Below are 20,418 nucleotides of genomic sequence, written 5' to 3'. Positions count from 1 at the left end.
GCTCTCTCGAAACAGCCGTCCCTGATCTTGGACTGCAGCTCTCTCGAAATAGCCGTCCCTGATCTTGGACTGCACTGCAATTTCAGAGTCTCCCACCTGGACCCCAAAGCTCCCAGAAAAGCACTTTTGTCCGTGGATGGATGCCAGGTTATTGTTGTTGAGGGAGGAAAACTAGTGAGGAATATTTTATTGGGCCATCTTGCTGATGTCACATCCAAACCCTGAGATTTTCTGGGCTCTATAGAGCATGTGACCTGAACGCTCACCCTCTGCAGGCAGGCACATTTGCTGGAATAACTCACCCACAGTTGTCTCTATTGCCCTTCTGTTTGAAGGTTTTTTTTTTGTTTTGTTTTGTTTTTTGTAGTTTTCAGTGAGTGGTTGTAGATAACAGCATTCTAAGATGACACTCAAGATTCCCACCCTCTTATGTACACACTTTGTATAATTTCCTTCCCCTGAGTGTGGGTGGGGTCAGTGAAAATGCTGGGATACCACGGCCATGATTAGGCTACTAATTAGTTGACTTTTAGTTAAACAAAAGGGAGAGTATCCTGGGTGTGCCTGACCTAATCAGGCGAGCCTTGTAACAAAAGGTAAATCATCAGACACTCCTGGTCTGGAAGAAAAAGCAAACTGGCATGTTGTGAACTGCATATGGAAAGGTCCACACAGTTAGGGTCTGTAGGGACTCTAATGCTGAGAGTGGTTCCCAGCCAGTGACCAATAAGAAAGCAGGGACCTCAACCCTACAACTGCAAGGAACTGAATTCTGCCAACAACTCGCGTGAGTTTAGAAGGGAACACTAAGCCTCAGGTAATATCACAGTCCCCACTAACACCTGGATTTTAGCCTGATGACACTCTGGGCAGAGAACGTGGCCTGTGCCCAGACACACAGAAATTGTGAAGTAATAAATTTGTCTTTGTTTAGCCCATGAAGTTTGTGGCAATTTGTTATGTCGAAGTACAAGTAGGAGTAGACAATATGTTATTTAGAAGTAGACAATTAATACAGTGGGGTTTCAGAGATACAGGAAATAGTTTATACTTACACAGTAAACATGTTTCTATTTACCATTATCTCTCCTTGAAGAAAACCACCCTTCTATTCTATGTAGTGCCAATGGGGATGTCAGCAGTGCCAATGGGGTGTCCCCCCCATCCCTATCAGGGTATATGGACTCCAACCAGCCACAGTGATCATCTTAGGGATGGGTAGGTGATCCCGGCTTCATTACTCAGAGACTCTCCCAGAGACTGAAGCTTGTTTCCCTCTGGGGTTGTTAGACTAGAAAATCATGAGCCTAGGGTGGCTGTGTAAGTTATTTTCGGTTGCGTTTCTGACATCATAACCAAAAAATCTGACAAATACATTCCATCTAATAGATTCAGAAACAATATTCAGGGATACTGAAGGATTTGACCAAAATTCTATCATGAGATGAGTAGATAGGTTCCTACTGTCTAACCAAGAGCCAGAAATGTTTGGCACATGAAAACCATGAGACAGCTTGCCTATCCTGCCCACGATCTTTGCATCTGTCACTTGGCCATAATTGTGGCACCATCTCCCATCCCATTTTCCCTTCTCATCTTCTGCTCTGTTATGGGGTTTTTGTTGTTGTTGTTGTTGTTCTGCATCTGATTAGGTCACAGAGACAAGGTCAACTGTGCTATACTATAACAATGTCAGTGCCATCAATAGCAAATCTGTCTGTACTCAGAATGATTCCTGTGCACAGAATCCACATACTGGTGCAAGAGTGAGTCTTAGAAATATTTTTTTTAATTTGCCCTTTATTTTAAATGTTTATGAGAGAGAGAGAGAGAGAGAGAGAGAGAGCGAGAGCGAGAGCGAGCAAGGGAGGTGCAGAGAGAGTCGGGGACAGAGAATCCCAAGCAGACTCCATGCTGACAGCAGAGAGCCCAATGCGGGGCTCACACACACTGTGAGATCATGACCTGAGCCGAAGTCGGATGCTTAACCCACTGAGCCACCCAAGCGCCCCTGAGTCTTAGAAATCTTATGAGTACATTTCCTTCATTTTAGAAATGAGCAAGCTAGTGCCTGGTGGCTTATTCGAAAGATAGGCAGCTTTTCATGGAAGTGTGAATAGACTACAGATCACCAGATTTTTCTGTCCACATTGACCTCAAGGGAAAGTTGGAGGATCCTTATATGAATGGTTATGTCCAAGGATAGTTTGTGACTTTGGTGTGAGGGAGTGGAAGTCTGGTGTGACGATCAGATAGTACAGCTGTTGAGAATAAGTGGTGGTCTTCTTCTTGGACTGACCCCTTTGGATTGGTTTCCTCTACATAGCTGACCATGCCAGGGCTGTCTCCTACCCAAGGGACCCCTGGGAGAGCTGGGGGAAACATTTTAGATTGGTTTTGCTCAAGGCTTTAGATTCTGGAAGCTCTCTTCTTTCCTTGGTGCACAACCCTCAGGCATGTCTCTTCTTGTCTCTTCTTTATACCAGAACACTGTGATCTAGGGGACTGATAACAAAATGAGGGCTTGAAGCAGGGATGATAAATGGATTTCAGCTTGTTCGTCATTCCAGTTGATTTCTTGCAGATACTTAGAGGGCTGTTTTGAGAAGGACCTTAAGATTTACCCAGGCTCAGCAAGAAAAAGCAAGTGATACAATTAATTAGTCATGTATTCTGATATTGCCACTGTTTTGGATTCCACAGAAACAGACTCTGAGACTCAGAGAATGGCTTGCAGGGGGTTTATTAGGGAGTATACTCAAGAACCACACTTGTAAGGAAAAGAGGGAAGCAATATGAGACATTGCCGTTGCAGTGACGGCCTTAGCCAATCTCATGGGCCATCTCTGGAGCCAGGGTGTCCCAAATAAGACAAAGTGCCAGACCTTAGCATTAATCCTCTTCCCCAGTCTCCCCAACATTGACCCCAGAGGCCTGTGACCTTGGGGAAGGCAGCTCCCTTTGACCAAAGCTGTTCTCAGAGAAGATGCAATTATGAGCCACCAGTGGCCAACACTCAAGGCAGCTGAGGGATGCATACATGGGTCCAGAAAGGGGAGATTTCAGTGGCATACCAAGACATCCACTACAGCCACAGAATGGGAGTGGCAGTGCATATGCGAGAGATTTGTCTTTCTGGCCTAGGGAAGAAGGCCAAAGAAGTTACTCTGGTGCTCAAAGTGTATATTCCAGACCAGGGAAGCAAGATAAGATCACGAAACATATAAGGTCCAGTCTTTGAGGTTTGCGACCCAGAGTCATCAGTCATAAAGTGCTCCTGCACCGGCTCTTGTCTGCTGTGCCTATACTTCCCTTGGGAAACTCACATGGGGTGGCAGCTGTCTTATTAGCAACAGGAGAGGACTTAGGAATTTGAGGCCCCGAATTCTGGTTGTCTTTCTCAATATCTTTCCACATTGGAGCATGACTCACATCTATTTCATGCCAGCTCATCCTAACTAATGATATGATTCTCTTTTGCTTACCCCACCCTGAATCTCCTCCGTGCCTCCCGGCTCTGGAGGTGTCCAGGTCAGAGGATGCCAGGGACCCAGCTGGGCTTTCCCCAGAACCTACACTCACTTCAGAAGAAGCCCCGAGATGAGATGGGTCTGAGCCTTGGAGTGGGAGTCATTTCAAAGCCCATTTACTTAAAATTCTATTTATTCCAAATCTCCCCCCTAAATTCCATAAATATTCTCCCAAACCTTAAGTATAAGAAACTCCAGGTACAGCTTGTTTATGGGGCCAAAGTTAGAATGAGAATGTTCTATAAACTCATGGTGCTTTTTCTTCCACTCAGGTAGAGTCAGACTGTGTTACTGCCAAAATCTCAACATTCCCCAATGTAAATAAGAGATAAACTCACTAAAAGCCCACCATTTATACTTCTTTGATAAAGCTTAAGTTCTTTTCTCCCTTATGTTAAAAAAAAGTAAACAAATAACCATAGACTTAAACATGAAAGCTAAAACTCTAAAGCTTCCAGGAGAAACCATCAAGAAATGTCTTCATACTTTTGGGTGGGAAAAGATTTCTTAGACAAGGCACAAACAGCACAGAACACAAAACTGATAAGCAGACTTTATCAATGTTAAACACCTCTCTCAGAGGAAATGAAGAAAGGGAAAAGATGTAGGTTTGGAGAAAAGATCTGTAGTGTATGTATCTAACAGAGGAATTGCATTCAGAATATAATAATTTTTTAAATGTTTATTTGTTTTGAGAGAGAGAGTGAGAGCAGGGAAGGGGCAGAGAGAGGGGGAGAAGGAGGGAACCCCAAGCAGGCTCCACACTGTTAGCGCAGAGCCCAATGTAGGGTTCGATCTCATGAACCTTGAGACCATTACCTGAGCCAAAATCAAGAGTCACATGCTCAACCGATTGAGCCACCCAAGAGAATATTTTATATTAATATAAATATTTCATATTATTATAATAATTTTTTTTAAAACTTCCTATACGCCATTAATGAAAGGGCAATTCCATTACAAAATAGGCAGTACACTTGAACTGGTTCTTCACAAAAGAAAAAAGCCACAATGACATACCACGACAGACCTGAGCGAATGAATAAAAGGAGAAAGTCTGACAATAATATGGATGGCAAGAATGTACTGTCATACATTACTGGGGTAAATAGAAAATGGTGCAGCCACCATGGAAAGCTGTTGCTCAGTTTCCAATGACATTCCACATATATCTACCTTACAACTCCACAATTCCACTTCTAGATACATACCCATAAATGGGTGTAAAAAGATTTGCATGTGAATGTTCATAGCAGTCTTATTTGTGATAGCCCCAAACTGGAAATAATGAAAATGTCCATTGGTAGGAGAATGGATAAACAAATCGTGGTATAAGAATACAGTGGAGGGGTGCCCAAGTGACTCAGTCAGTTGAGCATCCAAATCTTGATTTCAGCTCAGGTCATGATCTTGTGGTTTGTGGGTTCAAGCCCCATGTTAGACTTCTCTCTCCCTTTCTCTCTGCCCCTCTCCCACTCGTGCTCTGTCTCTCTCCCTCAAAATAAATAAATTAATAAAAAAATAAAGAATACAATGGAATACTACTCAGCAATGAAAAATTACAAGCCACTGATTTAGGCAACAAAATGAATGACTTTCAAGAACTAACCTATGGTGATAAAAGTCAGAAGGTAGATAGGTGAATGTTAACTGGAGACAGGAGGGAACTTTCTGGGGTGATGGAAATATGCTAGATCTTGACTGAAGGTATTCACACAGGAGCACAGATATATAAATATTTATATATTTTTTTGAAAAATACATCTTGGGGGCACCTGGCTGGCTTGGTTAGTAGAGCATAACACTCTTGATCTCAGGGTTGTGAGTTTGAGCCCTATATTGGATGTAGAGATTACTTAAAAATAAAATCTTAAAAAAAAAAGACAAGAAAAATTCATCTTAAAACTTAAATATTTTACTGTATGTAAGTTCCCTCTCAGTAAAGTCCTAGTAAAAGAACCCATGATCTTAACATAAAAACTGAAAGTATAAAAAAAGCAGAAAACAATTGCCCACAATCCAATCACTCAAAGGCAATCACTGCTAACACTTTCCCCCAATATTGCTTCAATGTGTGTTTTCTGTGGATGAAATATTATGGCATATAGGAGGATCCAAGATGGCAGAACAGCATGGACATTTTTTGTGTGTCTCCGTCCATGAAACACAGCCAGACCAACACTAAACCATCCTGCACACCTAGAAATATTATGGCATGTACATTTTTTATTTTGCTTTCTCTCCTTATCATCACATTTTAAGTGTTTCCTTATGATATTAAAAACTTCTTGTGAATGTGATTTTATTTTTTTAAATTTTTTTTTTCTTCAACGTTTTTATTTATTTTTGGGACAGAGAGAGACAGAGCATGAACGGGGGAGGGGCAGAGAGAGAGGGAGACACAGAATCGGAAACAGGCTCCAGGCTCTGAGCCATCAGCCCAGAGCCTGACGCGGGGCTCGAACTCACAGACCGCGAGATCGTGACCTGGCTGAAGTCGGACGCTTAACCGACTGCACCACCCAGGCGCCCCGTGAATGTGATTTTAAATGGCTGTATCGTACTCCAGCATAGACAGTGAACTTCTCCACCATCCCTTAATTGGTTGGATTTTCTGGTTTTGCTTTTCACTGCTATAAATAATGCTTAGATTTTTAAAAACTGTGTACCTCAAGTTTTATTTCCTGAATTTCACGTTATTTTCTTAGGTAACATTCCCAGACATGTATCAGCTGTAATTCTATTAAAAAAAATTTTTTTAATGTTTATTCATTTTTGAAAGACAAAGAGAGAGCACAAGTAGGGGTGGGGCAGAGAGAGAGGGGGACACAGAATCTGAAGCAGCCTCCAGGCTCTGAGCCATCAGCACAGAGCCTGACGCGGGGCTTGAACTCAAGAACCGCGAGATTATGACCTGAGCCGAGGTTGGACGCTCAACCGACTGAGACACCCAGGCGCCCCTCAGCTGTAATTTTATAAAAGAGTAGAAGGGGTGGGGCGCCTGGGTGGTTCAGTCAGTTAAGCGTCCAATTCGTGATTTTGGCTCAGGTCATGACCTCACAGTTTGTGACTCCGAGCCACATATCAGGCTCTGCACTATCAGTGCAGAGCCTGCTTAGGATTCTATTTCTGCCCCTCCCCTGCTCATGTGTTCTTTCTCTCAAAATAAATAAATAAACTTAAAAAAAATAATAATAAAATAAAATAAAACAAAGAGAAGAGGAAATAGCAAAAGCCCGTCTTGAACATCTACCCAGCAGTGTAGTACCCTGGTGTCCTGCCGCAGAGTTGAATGTAGCTCCAGGCTGACTCAGAGTAATTAGTGCATCACTAAAGGTTATCGATATTCACAGGAGATTCTTCTCTGTGCCAAACATTGGGGAACATGGAAGACAGACAGGAAGAAGATGGCATGGTCTCTGCTCTTACAAACTGATGGTTCAGGGAATAGGGAAGACTTCAGGAAAGCTTCCCAGAAGAAGTCACATTTTAACTGGCCAGCAGAATAAGTAGAACTTTGCTGGACAAGAAGTGAGCTACAGTGAACGAGCAAAGACATAAAGGTACAATATCCTTAGGTGCTGGGATCATGGAGGTGTTTACGCATCCAAGTGAAGCCATCATATTTGTGTTTTAGAATTCTTCTCTGGCAATGTACTAGGGCTAGGAGGCTGGATTTGACATGGAAACGGAGACAAATTAGGGGACTCTTGACAAATAGGCAGGATTAGTAGAGCTGGGGTGGAAGAAATGTTTTGGGGAGGTATCTGAGGACAAAGCTCTAGCACAACTGGGTGTTGGGGATGAAGGGGAGAACTTTATTTAAGAACAGCTTCCTACTGGATTTACTATGCTCCTAGTAACCCCACCTATGCCACTGACTCATGGTGTAGACTTACAGCAAGTCTCTTAATCTCTCAGGGCTGCCATTTCTAACCTGTAAAATGAAGAGATTGGACCAGATCAGGACCTGACTCAACTCACAACATGCCTTTTCCCTCCTGTATACAAAGGGACTGGACAGAGTCCTTTTCCCTGTTGAGCAGGGCAGAACTCCAAGTAGTCACCACAAACAAGAGGATTCTGAAGAATTGAAATCTGCATGGTTTCCCTGGACACAATAATCTCCACAATTATCCCTGGCTCTGAAGTATGATTATAAATGTCCATGAAATGCAAAGTGGAATTTGAAAAACAACTATTAAATAAGTACTTCTAAATAGTACCCCAGTTGAAATAATGTGAGCTTGTTCCCACATTTGGGGGATTTGATTTTAAGAAGAGAAATTTCTCACAGTCAGACTGCCAATAACAATCAACACCGAACCATGAAAATGACACTTGACTTCCTATCATAGAAGATACTTAGTTTCTCAGTTCCTATCATTTTTACCACTATGTTATCAGATGACTTTATTACCTAAAAACATATGTAAAAAAAAAAAAAAAAACTTACAACCTTTCTCTTAAACTGATTTTTTGAAAATCAGGTGCATTTTGCTATCTTTAATCCTGAATACAAGTAAAACCAAGTAAGTAACACCGTACTTACAATTTAATATTTTTATTTTTATTTTTAAGAGGGAGAGAACGAGTGGGGGAGGGACAGAGAGACAGGGACAGAGGATCTGAAGAGACCTTCACACTGATGGCAGCAAGCCCAATGTGGGGCTCAAACTCATGAACTGTGAGATCATGAGCTGAGCCAAAGTTGGATGCTCAACTGTCTGAGCCACCCAGGCACCCCATAATTTAATATTTTTAAAGGAGAAAGTGAGAAATTTCTGAAACTAACACGAAAATATTTTTCTTCAAATAGAAGTACATCTTTAGGCTTTTTCTTTTTTGTTTTTAACATTTAAGTGATTGTTTTCAGTGTTGGCTACTGATAGCCTAACAAAAGAAAAGGAATGGCAGTCAATCCATTCTTATATGTATCTAGGCCTTAGGGATGCTACCAGGAGTAAGAGTAACTGTGATACATCAAAATTACACAGACTCCCGAGAGTGAGCCTTGACACATCTCTCACTTGTTCCAAAGTGGGTTGGGAGAAAGCCCTGATCTGTAGTGTTTGCCAATTTCTGTGGTGTAAATACCCCCCCCCCCCCCAGGCTGATTTCAAGCCACCAGCTTTATGTAACATAATACAGAGTTGTAGATGTAATTAAGTTAAGGATCTTGAGATAAGATCATCCTGGGTTATCTAGTGGGCCCTAAATCAAATAACAAGTGTTCTTGTAAGAGACAGAAGAGAAGACACAGACACAGAGAAGAAGGCCAGGTGACCATGGAGGCAGAGACTGGAATGGGGCAGCCACAGGCCAAAGACTGAAGTCATCAGAAGTTGAAAGAGGTAAGGAAGGATGACCCCCTAGAGCCTCCAGAGGGAGCATGGCCCTGCTGATACCTTGATTTCAGACTTCTGCTCTCCAGAACTGTGAGAGAGTAAATTTCTCTCGGGTTAAACCTCTAAACTTGGAGTACAGTAAAACCTTGGTTTGCGAGCATAATTCGTTCCGGAAACATGCCTGTAATCCAAAGCATTCGTATATCAAAGCGGACTTCCAAGAACCATTGTCTCAGTTGTGATCATGTGACACTCAGCATCACATACTACTCATATTACAAGACGTCGCTCATTTATCAAGTTAAAATTTATTAGACATGTTTGCTCGTCTTGTGGAACACTTACAGAACAAGTTACTCACGATCCAAGGTTTCACTGTATTTTATTATGATATCTCCAGGAATTGAATATTCCCCATAATACCCATCTCACATTTTCAAAATCACAATTTTGTCTTATTCACTCCATCTGTTTCTCTCTCTCTTCCAAAGTCTTATAAAGCAAATTCCAAATATCCTATCATTTCAACCCCTTTATACTTCAGTATCCATCTCAGAATTTGTGGACTTTTAAAAATTTAACCACAATACCATTGTAACTAAATACATCTGAACAATGCAACTAAACAAATAAAAATAAGTCCTTGATATCCAAAATGTCTTTTAATATTTACCTTTAGCTCTATCTCTAAAACCTTATTAGGTTGATCATTCCTCTTTGAATTACCCTTTGTTTTCTAGCTATCTTTCTAGAAAAAAAAAAAAAATGCCGGGGATTAAATACAGCATTATAGGTTTTGGCTCCTAGGTGTAAGGGTGACAGGCATCTCAATGTCTTCCCCACTCAACGATGAAGAATTCTTGGAATTTGTTCTCTAGTGAGAAATAAAGATTTCTTTTTCTCCTTTACAATATGAGCTTTTGTCTAGGATTGACATTCAGAAGTTCCACTTCAAAGTCATGTTGGAAGTGAATAAGAATAAAGTCATGATAGACAAAAGTAAGCCGGACTCTAATTTTTCCCCCAAATGCAGAAGAGCATTGCTTTGAAAAATGAAATAGGAAGGAAAAAAAAAAAGGTGAAAACCACAAAGTTAGTCTGCGTTAGCTTTTAAATAGTTCTCTTACAAGTTTCCCTTTTCTCTGAGAAATTTCCCTACCAGGCTAAAAATGAAAAATGTTATGTTCTGCATGATTATATCTGGCAGTCTTTTCAAGGAGAAGCATGGTAGCCATGGGCTGTATTCCATGAGTGGCACTTTACCTGTGTTCCCAAAATTACTTTTCTCTTCTAAGGAGATTAATATTGATCATTCTCCTTGCCCTCTAAGAAAAGGGGTTAAAGGTAAATCATTCTTGTGAAAAAGAGAATGGGCAACCAACCATTTAGGGAAATAGGTACCCCTAAGGTAGGATGATTCACCTGAAAAAATACACTCTCTAGAATACTAGGTTAGTCTCTAGAAAGCGTCTCCATTCTAAAGTAAACACCCCTTGTCAAAAGTTAAATACTCCTTGAAAAGGTCATAGTTTCATGTTTTGAGACTTCTTGGGAATGGAAATCAGGAAAGTCAAGATTGTTGTGGCTGATCGCCAGCTGAGAGCCAGACTTGCTGAAATTGGGTACTGAATATTTTGGAGGGACAGAAGACAGGATCATGCCATAAGGAGTCCAGGAAGGCAGCCTGAATAACAGAAGAGTGTGAGGTGCCACAGATAAACCCCTCCAGCTTCTTCTCCCATTTTGCCTCCTTCAAACCCTGTGCCCCAGGGCTCTGGGCTGACTTGGCCACAGGGACAATAGAGTCAAGTGCAACCTTTTCTGTCTGAAAACACAGGAACCCCGTCATCTGAAGTGCGCTTAGTCAGACCTTGAGATCTAGCCAAGTGACCACTCCTTCCTTGTCTTCACTCATGTATACACCATGAATGGCTCTCTTTCAACAAGGTAACTACACCTCCCTCCCATAGACTCTGAAGCCCTTGATTTATGCGACATGTTTGTTCATGCTTAAACGAAACCTTTGGCAGAGCAGAAAAGCTCGCTCAAATCTCTTTTCCTGGTAATATTTTCTTCTATCTTAACCCAAGCATGGGGAGGGAGGAATGTTTTTGACATGCACACAGTTTACAGCGTAAAGAGTTAGGAACTAAGAACAATGCAGCTTGGATTCCTTCCCTTGCCTACCCTCCTCAGTAGCTTTCTTTCTTGGTGTTCTCAGCAATGTACCAGGAGGAAGGGAGAATGGCTCAGTTGAGGTCTTTCAAAATATAGAGTTTGGTTTTAGCTCTGACATGTAAAATGTCTGGAAGTCATCACTCCTGTCCTTACAAAAAAAGCTGAATATATTGAAAATCAATGACTCTATCAGAGAAACAAGGTCACAGAGCAAACCACATCCTGAAACTGAGAGAAGCAGGTGCATACAGAGAATTACGGATCAGCTCACCTGGTGCAGCAGTTTTTAGAAACATAAACTGGCAGGAATATTTAGACATTTTTTTTATAGATTATTTATTTACTTGGGGGGGGGTAGTGAGGCCGAGAGGGGGAGAGAGGAAGAATTCCAAGCAGGCTCCATACTGTTAGTGTGGAGCCTGATGTGGGGCTTGAACCCACAAACCATGAGATCATGACCTGAGCCAAAATCTAGAGTTGGATGCTTAACTGATCGAGCCACCCAGGTGCCCTTAAACTGGCAGGAATATTTAAATGGTAGTTGCAATGAGTTGCTAATGCTGCGTGTGGATTCATTTAAGAGTAAGAAACTCAAGGGGACCCTGTCTAGGGGGACCCCTCACTCTTTCATGGGTTTTTCCTCCAGGAACCCTAACAAGTTCTCAAGATGAAGATAGGAGAAAAATGCCCTCATATTTCTGGCAGGGGAAGGAAAAGTAGACATTTTGAAATTCACCTAAAGTGCTATGGGCAACAACTTTATCAACTTTATTAGAAGCTTATCTACCTGAGGGAAGGGCAATTAGCCAACTTCAGCCCCTGTAGCCCTCTGTTTTCCCTAAGGGGAAGGAAAAAAGGATAAGAAACACTTCTGAAGGTCACAGCTCAGGGACCCAAGTCTAGTAAAAGACTGAGATTTAATTATAAGATTATAGAGCACTTCCCCTCTCCCACCGCTTAAAATCAAGCCAGCAGGGCTCCAGCAAAATGCCAATAGGTTAGAACTAAAGGAAAGGCAAGACAGACTCTGTTTAGGTTCTTAGGGAAGCCCAAAGAATATAGAAAGAAAGAAACCACAAGAACACCAGAGGAAACAGAAACCTTTGGAACCTACAGAAAATAGTCTAGTTCCTAGCCAGATTAACATAAAACCTCATCACAAGGCTTGTTTACTGCAGTTCCTATTGTCCAAAACATTATGTCCCACTTTCAGTCAAAAAGAAAAAGAAAAAGAAAAGAAAAGAGAAGAGAAGAAAAGAAAAGAAAAGAAAAGGAGAAGCCATGCAAAAAGGCAAAGAAAAACACAGTCTGAGGAAACAAACTACGCATCAGAATCAGACTCAGATGTGATGCAGATGTTGGAATTCTCATAGAGGAAACAACTCTGATTAATGTCTTAATGGCTTTAATGAAAAGATCAGACAGCATGCAAGAATAGATGGGTAATGGAGGCACAGAGATGGAAACCTCTAGAAAGAATAGGAAGGAAATGCTAGAAATCAAAAGCACTAATGAAATAAAGTCTTTGATGGGCTCATCAGCAAACTGGACATGGCCAGACAAGGATAGAATCAGTGGACTTGAAAATATGTCAATAAAAACTTCCCAAACTGAAATGTAAAGAAAAAAAGAACAACAACAGAACAGAGTATGCAAGAATTGCGGGAAAATTGCAAAAAAGGTAAAACATGGGTGTAATTGGAATACCAGAAGGAGAAGAGGGAGAGGAAGGGGCAGAAGTGTTTGAAGTAACGGTGGCCGAGAATTTTCCCAAATTAATAACAGACATGAAACCACAGACTCAGGAAGCTTAGGTTGAATAGCAAAAAATCTATACCTACATATTTGATATTCAGACTGTGGGAAACCAAAGACAAAGTCTTGAGAAAAATCCAGAGAAGGGAAAACACCTTACCTATAGCAGAGAAAAAATAGGAATCATGTCTAACTTTTCCTCAGAAACCATGCAAGCAAGAAGAGAGCGGAGTGATATAAACACAAGGTTGAAAGAAAACCCCCACCAGCCTATAATTCCATATCTGGTGAAATTATCCTTCGAAAGTGAAGGAGACTTACGCAGACAAACAAAAAATGAAGGAATTCCTCACTAGGAGACCTGCCTGCCAGAGATGTGAAAGGTAGTTCTTCAGAGAGAAGGAAGATGATATAGATCAGAAAAAAGAATGTTGAAGAGGAATAAATGAAGTTAAAATAAAATCTTTTATTTTTCTGATTCTTAATTTATCCAATGGATAACTGTTTGTTCAAAGTAATAATGGTACTAATGTACTGGATGAGTATAGCATATAGATGAGTGAAATCAATGACAGCACTGTTATAAAGGATGGGAGGAAGGAATCAGGAACATTCTGTGAAAAGCTGTATAGTATTATTTGAAAGTGGATTGAGTTAGGTGCAAATATGTATTGAAAATACTAGGGTATCCACTAAAGAATGTTTTTTGGTAAGAAGTAAAAATAAAAGCATTACATAATGATAAAGGGATCACTTAAAAATTTTTTTTTAACATTTATTCATTTTTGAGAGATAGAGTGTGAGGGGGGAGGGGTAGAGAGAGGGAGACACAGAAACCGAAGCACGCTCCAGGCTCTGACCTGTCAGCACAGAGCCCAACACGGAGCTCAAACCCACCAACCGCGAGATCATGACCTGAGCCGAAGTCAGATGCTCAACCAACTAAACCACTCAGGCACCCCAAGGGGTCACTTTTTAATGAAGGCATAAGAATCCTTAATGTGTGTGTGCTCAACAACAGAGAGTCAAAATTCATAAGGCAAAACCAGAGAACTGCATGAGAAATAGATGAACCCATTATTATTGTTGGAGACTTCAACAGCCCTCTATCAGTAGCAAACAGACCCAGTAGGCAGAAAATCAGAAACGACACAGTTGAACCGACGGCTACTAATAACACTGGAAATATGAAAAATACATACTTGGGAAACCAACAAGCTTGGGTGTGATTATTCAATATACAAAAGAATTCTTTAAGTTACTAAAATATATCTATTCTTTATTCTACCCAGTAATTTTTACAGATTTCCTTTAAGCATTTAAATTGTGAATTCACTTGGAAGTTTCCAGTTTACCTCATCAGAAACTGAATTGTGAACTAAATCATCATAAACCCCTATACATATTTGGAAAAGTGAACTCTAGAAGCACCAGTGGGTGTCACCAGGGATGTGACAAGCATACAACGCTCATATATAAGAAGCTCTTGCCAAAAGGCTTATCTTGTAATTTGTGGGGTTTTTCCTTCCTAAGTCTGAAAAAGAGAGTGACAGAGAAGTACTGCTTCTTCAAGCCAAAGTTCCCACTTTTTAGTGGCACTTAGGGGAGAGAGCACGTAGGAGGCAGGCTGGCCCCTTCTCCAGGCCTTCCCTGTTTGCCAGACTGCTTTTGTCTGCTCCCTGTTGGCTGCAGACATTCATCCATTCTTTCCCTAGCATTTACTGAACACCTGCTGTGGGCCAGGCACTGCCCCCAATAACTATTGACAGATAATTCAGATCAATTGGTGGGTCATTAACATCACTATATACATCAAAACAGTGATGACAAATTAGGAAAAAAAAAAAAAGAACATTCATGGGGTGCCTGGGTGGCTTAGTTGGTTAATAGGTTAATCAGTCAACTCTTGATTTTGGCTCAGGCAATGATGTCATGGTTCGTGAATTCGAGCCCTGCATCAGGCTCCACATTGACAGTGTGGAGGCTTCTTGGGATTCTCTCCTTTTCTCTCTGTCCCTCCCCTGATCTTGCTCTCTTTTTCTCTCAAAATAAATAAACTTTTTTTAAAAATAGAGGAAAAAATGAACATTCTTAGCACAAGTTTTCTGCCCAAATTTATATCTATTATCAACCACATATGACTCTCAGGCGGATGGAATGAGAGTCATAGCAAATCAAGGCTAGGTAGGTCTCTCTTTCTTCCTCCCTTCCTATTCTCTGGCTGCACAGCAACAGAGGCCCTGGTTAGCCAGTTCAGACTTTTTTCCTGGGAGAACTTCATGAAAGTTTCATTAAACTTTGAATTAAACTCTTTCTTTTTCATTTAATGTACACTAGGTTCTCCCAGCCACATCAAACCCTTGGCGAGCTTCCTCTATGACTTTGGGAAATTGTATTCACTCATTCCTTCATCCGTTTCGTGTTTGCTGTGTGAGAGAGGCTGTGTTGAGGATTATCCAAAAGGCGAAAATAAATAAACCCGAGACAGTACCCTCTAGTACTTTCACAATCTATCATCTTCCCTCCAATAGTTCCTGCAAGGTTCTTACCTCTGTCCTGCACTTCCCAAATTTGGTTACTTTCACTTAATTACGGTCTCACTTTTCACATCTTTTGGAAACACCACACATGGTATGTAATAACATAATAATCTATCTTTGCATGTATAATTCCATAATCATCAACAAAGCAAAATAAAACCCTCCTTTGCACAGATTTAAGAACTGGAAAATCTGGGGGGTGCCTGGGTGGCTCAGTTGGGTAAGCTTCTGACTCTTGATTTTGGCTCAGCTCATGATCTCCCAGTTCGTGGGATCCAGAGTTCTGAGTCAGGATCTATTAGCACGGGGCCTGCTTAGGATTCCCTTTCTCCCTCTCTCTCCACCCCTTCCCTGCTTGTGCTCTCTCTCTCTCCCCCCTCTGCTCATGCTCTCTCTCTCTCTCAAAATTGAATAAATAAACTTAAAAAAAAAAAAAAAGAATGAGAAACTCTGAATTTGAGTCCCATCCATGCCTGTATGGCTTTGGACCAGCCATCCAACCTCTCTGAGTCTCAGTTATTTTGCTTGTAAAAATAGGACTGAATATTTCTGCCTTATCTATTGCACAGTTTGCGTGTGTGTTTGTGTATCAAATAAGCAAATGAATGCGCAATAATTTTTTACAATATAAAATGATATACAGATGTAAATTGTTATTAGAAGTTTGTAATGGAATCAACCCCTGGGTTTGCTTATGTGTACAATACAAATGCCATAGAAATAGTAACTAAGGGCAGAATTTGGCCCAGGGCACTTAAGCACAGCAATTTTTTTTTTTTTTTTAAAGGACAGAAGGAAAAAAAATCAAAGACTTTTTATTCAAAGCAGAGAACTTTCAAAACAAGAGTCAATACTTGCCGTGGACAAGGTTACTAAGTGGATCCTTGAGGGAAGTTCTGAGGATGAAGGCAGGAGCTTCAGAAGCCGGAACTGAAAGAGAAAAATCTTTAATACTGTCATCTTCCTCCTCCACCCTGGCTTAGAATTCCTTATCTAATCAACTGGAGACGCACATCTTAACAGTCAAACAATAAAAATGGGATGCAGCTTAAGTGTGGATCATTACAGAGGCCCCCAAAAAAACATCCTGACCAGGCTGCTGCTGACAGCATGCCCAGAGGGCACTAGGCTCTGTTTTCACATTTAAGTGCTCCAAATAAAATGCCTTTTTCTCCTGAATTTCTGAAGTATTTTGTGGTTAAACCTGGTAAAAAATACGGTGCTGAAAATTTTGTGACCATTCACAGAACTAGCAAAGAGGCGAAGTTTATGCTCTGTTCCCCTGATATGAATTGGCAAGTAAAAGGGACTTAGTGAAGTGGGGGTGGAGGGGGGAGGATGCGCCGGGGGTAGGTGGGGAGGAAAGGACCTCTGCCACTCCTAACTTTTCCAGTTTGGACTCCTGTGTGCTCTAGAAAAGTGGAAACAGGAGGGGTTAGCGGAAGTCAGCTGGTGTGAGAGATTGGGACGTCTGATATGAGAAGGAGTGAAAAGAATTGGAGACTAATCACTACTTCAGTTAGACACGATGAAGACGGGGCACATGGGTGGCTCAATCGGTCAGGCGTCAAGACTTTGGCTCAGGTCATGATCTCAAGGTTCCTGGGTTCGAGCCCCATGTCGGGCTCTGTGCTAACAGCTCAGAGCCTGGAGCTGGCTTCAGATTCTGTGTCTCCCTCTTTCTCTGCCCCTCTCTATGCTCATGTTCTGTGTGTCTCTCTCTCTCTCAAAAATAAATATTTAAAAAGAAAAAGAAAATCTCCCACTGGTTAGAATGGCTACTATCAAAAAGCCAGAAAGTGGAAATTCCAAACTGAAAACTTTGTGCATTTTTGGTGAGAATGTATAATGGTGCTGCTGTTGGGAGAACAGTGCAGTGGTTCCTAAAACACAGAATTTCCATAGGATCCAGCACTGCCGCTTCTGGGCATAGACCCAAAAGAACTGAAAACAGGATCTCAAAAAGATATTTGCACAGCCATGTTCATAACAGCATGATTCACAATAGCCAAGAGACAGAAGCAACACAAGTGTCCACCCGTGGGTGAATGGATATAAACAAAATATATGATATATGCATGCACTGGAAGAGTATTCAGCCTTAAAAAAGGAGGGGAATTCTGACACGTGCAACCTCATGGGTGAACCTTGATGGCATGCTAAGTGAACTAAGTCACGGAAAAGAAATACTGCATGATTCCTTTTTGTAAGAAATACCTACAGTATTCAAATTCATAGAGTCTGAAAATAGAAAGGTAGTTGTCAATGGGGAGTTGTTGCATAGAGGGGACCAAGTTCTGATTTTGCAAGAGGAAAAAAAGCGTGTAGAAATTGGTTGTATAATGGTGTGAGTACACTTAACACTAATAAACTGACCATTTAAAAAAAAAATGGTTTAGGGTGCTGACAGCTGAGAGCCTGGAGCCTGCTTCGGATTCTGTCTCCTTCTTTCTCTGCCCCTCCCCAGCTCTGGGCTCTGTGTCTCTCTCACAAATAAATAAACATTTTTTAAAAAAATGGTGTAGAAGGTAAGTTTTATGTGTTTTTTAAGACACTATTTTAAAAATTAAAAAAAGAAGAAGAAATGAATGAAATCTTACTGCTCAGATTATAGCTATTGCCCAAGTTCTATGCTTGTAGGTTCTGATAGTTTCCCATGCCTTTCAGGTCCAAGCTCTTTAGAACAGCCTTCAAGGGCACTCTGGAGGTGGCCCCAGTAAGTGACCCATCCCAGGGGTCTACCCTCCAGCTACCTTCCACCCATCTCTGGGGTTCTGTGCTACCCTCCCCGCACACGCACCTCCTGGCACCTCGTCCCTTCTCCGTCGTCCCTCCCTTCATCTTTCCAAAGTCCCGACCACACCCTAGGTCCACTTAAATGTCCTGCGGAGCCCTGGCACATCCCCTCTAGGACCATGAGCTCCCCGTGGCTGGGTCTGCGGTTAGTAACTCACCACGTCCTGCCCTGCGTTCCGGGACTCGGTGAAACCCCAGCGGCGATCAGCTCTCCCCGAGATGGGTCTGCGCCCTGGTCATGCGGCATCTTCACGGCACGGGGCAACCAACAACTGCAGATTGCGTCCCTCTGCTGGAGAGTCCCCTGGTGGCCGGGCGACTTCTCCAGGCCTGCACTCCAGCTCCTTGTCCTGACCACCCCCCCCCCCCCTCCCCCGCTTCGGTCCCTGCCTCCGGCTCCGTCATGCTTGCTGCTCCTGGGACCCTCTGGGTTTGCTCTCGCTCTAGGCCTCCAAATGCGCCCATTGCTCTGCCTGGGATGTTCCTCCCCGGTCCCTCCTTCAGGTCTTTGCTGAGGCGTTACCTTCCGGAAGCACCCATTCCTCACTCGCCGACCACCTTCCAGTCTCTGTTCTCCCCCACCGCACTCCCCAGCAGGTGACCTAGATCTTGCGTGGTTTGGGACGTTGCTTCTTATCTGGAACGGAAGCTCCACGAGGGCTGGTATTATTTTACTTTTTATTTTTTTCCACTGCCTTTTTTTTTTTTTTTTTTTAAGTCCTCAGCTCCTCCTACGGTGCCAGCCTACAGTGGATTTCCAATAAATAGTTGTCCAATTCATTAAATGATTGAATGACCTGGGCGCCTGGGTGGCTCAGTCTGTTAGGCCTTGGACTTCAGCTCAGGTCATGACATCCAGGTCAGTTAATTCGAGCCCCGCTAGGGTTCTGTGTCTCCCTCTCTCTCTGCCCCTCCCCTGCTCGCTCTCAGTCTCTCTCTCTCTCTCTCTCAAAAATAAATAAATATTTTTAAAAATTACAAAAAATGATTGAATGACCACTGAAACATTGAATACTTTATAATTGTTTGCAATCTGGATCTTTTTGTCCCTAAGTACTCATCCTCCGTGTGGGGAAGGGGGGCAGAATTTGCAATACTATTCTTTCTTTGTCTTTACTGCATGGGATTTAACCTGTGCTAAGTAACAATTGATTGATGTTTTTCTGTTGGCAGACTCTTTAATCATTTCCTGTCAAGAATTAAAGCAAAGGTCGTGTTGGAAAAGCACTCAATTAAGTCTTTAGGTGATGGGGATAAGTAAACAGACCTGTTAGTCCATACATGTGATTAATTCTCACATTACCACATGGGTTGCTTTTAACACCGTGGTCACAGGATTCTTGATAATTCGCTATCTGTATTTCATTATGAGTCCCAACCTTTTGGTAAGCCTTCCCTCCCAATATTTTGTTGTGAAAAATTTCAAAAGTATAGGCAAACTTAAAGATTTTACAGTGAATCTCTATATACCTGTCCCCTAGATTCAACGATTAACATCTTAGCATATTTGCTTCAACATTTAACTATCCATTTATCCCTAATTACATCTTTTTTTTTTTTTTTCTGGAGGGGGCGGTGCTGGGTACAGCATACTGTATTGGTGGTATATTTCAAGGCAGGGCTTCCCTAAGCCCTTCTCCTTTGCGGGGTCTGGGATGAGAACTGTGTTGAGGACAGGAGATTCTCTGTGTCGCGGGATTGAGTTGGGGCAAGCACTCCCCAGCAGCTGAGGGCCTCTGTCTTCCTCTCCTGCTGGGGCTGGTGGTCCAAAGGGCTCTTACTTCTGGGAAGCCATGTGGACCATAAGGTTCACTACTCTGTTGCTGTAGACAATTCATTGGCATGCCAGGAAATGAGCTTGACAAAGTTGTGGTTGAGAGCAATGCCAACCCCAGCTTTGCAGGTGGAAAAGCAGATGCCCTTTAGGGGGCGCTCTGTCATCTTCTTGATATCAACTATCATCATGGAAAGCCATAACAATGAGCTTCCCGTTCAGCTCTGGGATGACCTTGCCCACAGCCTTGGCAGCACCAATAGAAGCAGGGATCATGTTCTAGGCAGCCTCTCAGCCATCACCCCTCAGCTTCCCAGAGGGACCGTCCTCAGGATTCCGGGTGCCAGTGATGACATGGACTGTGGTCATGAGTCTCTCCATGATGCCCAAGTTGTAGTGTGTCGTAGACTCTGGGTCTAAAGTTCTCTCTTGTCTAGCAAAAGAGCAGGTGCTGGATTAAAGCGAGAGATGGCTTATGTCCGGGAAAAGACAAGAGC

At 42.2% G+C, this 20,418-nt stretch overlaps 1 protein-coding gene across 1 annotated transcript in view; it reads right to left on the bottom strand.

Annotated features, from left to right (window-relative positions):
- KIF13A (kinesin family member 13A) overlaps positions 1 to 18,253 on the bottom strand; it is a 270,175-nt gene extending 251,922 nt beyond the window's left edge. Inside the window, exon 1 of the mRNA XM_040460494.1 lies at positions 18,152 to 18,253. Within this exon, the coding sequence (XP_040316428.1) occupies positions 18,152 to 18,253 (102 nt within the window). The remainder of the gene's footprint in view (positions 1 to 18,151) is intronic.
- Positions 18,254 to 20,418: the final 2,165 nt, after the last annotated feature.

Source organism: Herpailurus yagouaroundi, unplaced genomic scaffold, assembly GCF_014898765.1.
Source record: "Herpailurus yagouaroundi ecotype Mexico unplaced genomic scaffold, PumYag 250, whole genome shotgun sequence".
Lineage (NCBI taxonomy): Eukaryota > Metazoa > Chordata > Mammalia > Carnivora > Felidae > Herpailurus > Herpailurus yagouaroundi.
Note: the sequence above shows the minus strand (reverse complement) of the source record. Positions and strands in the feature narration are given on the sequence as shown.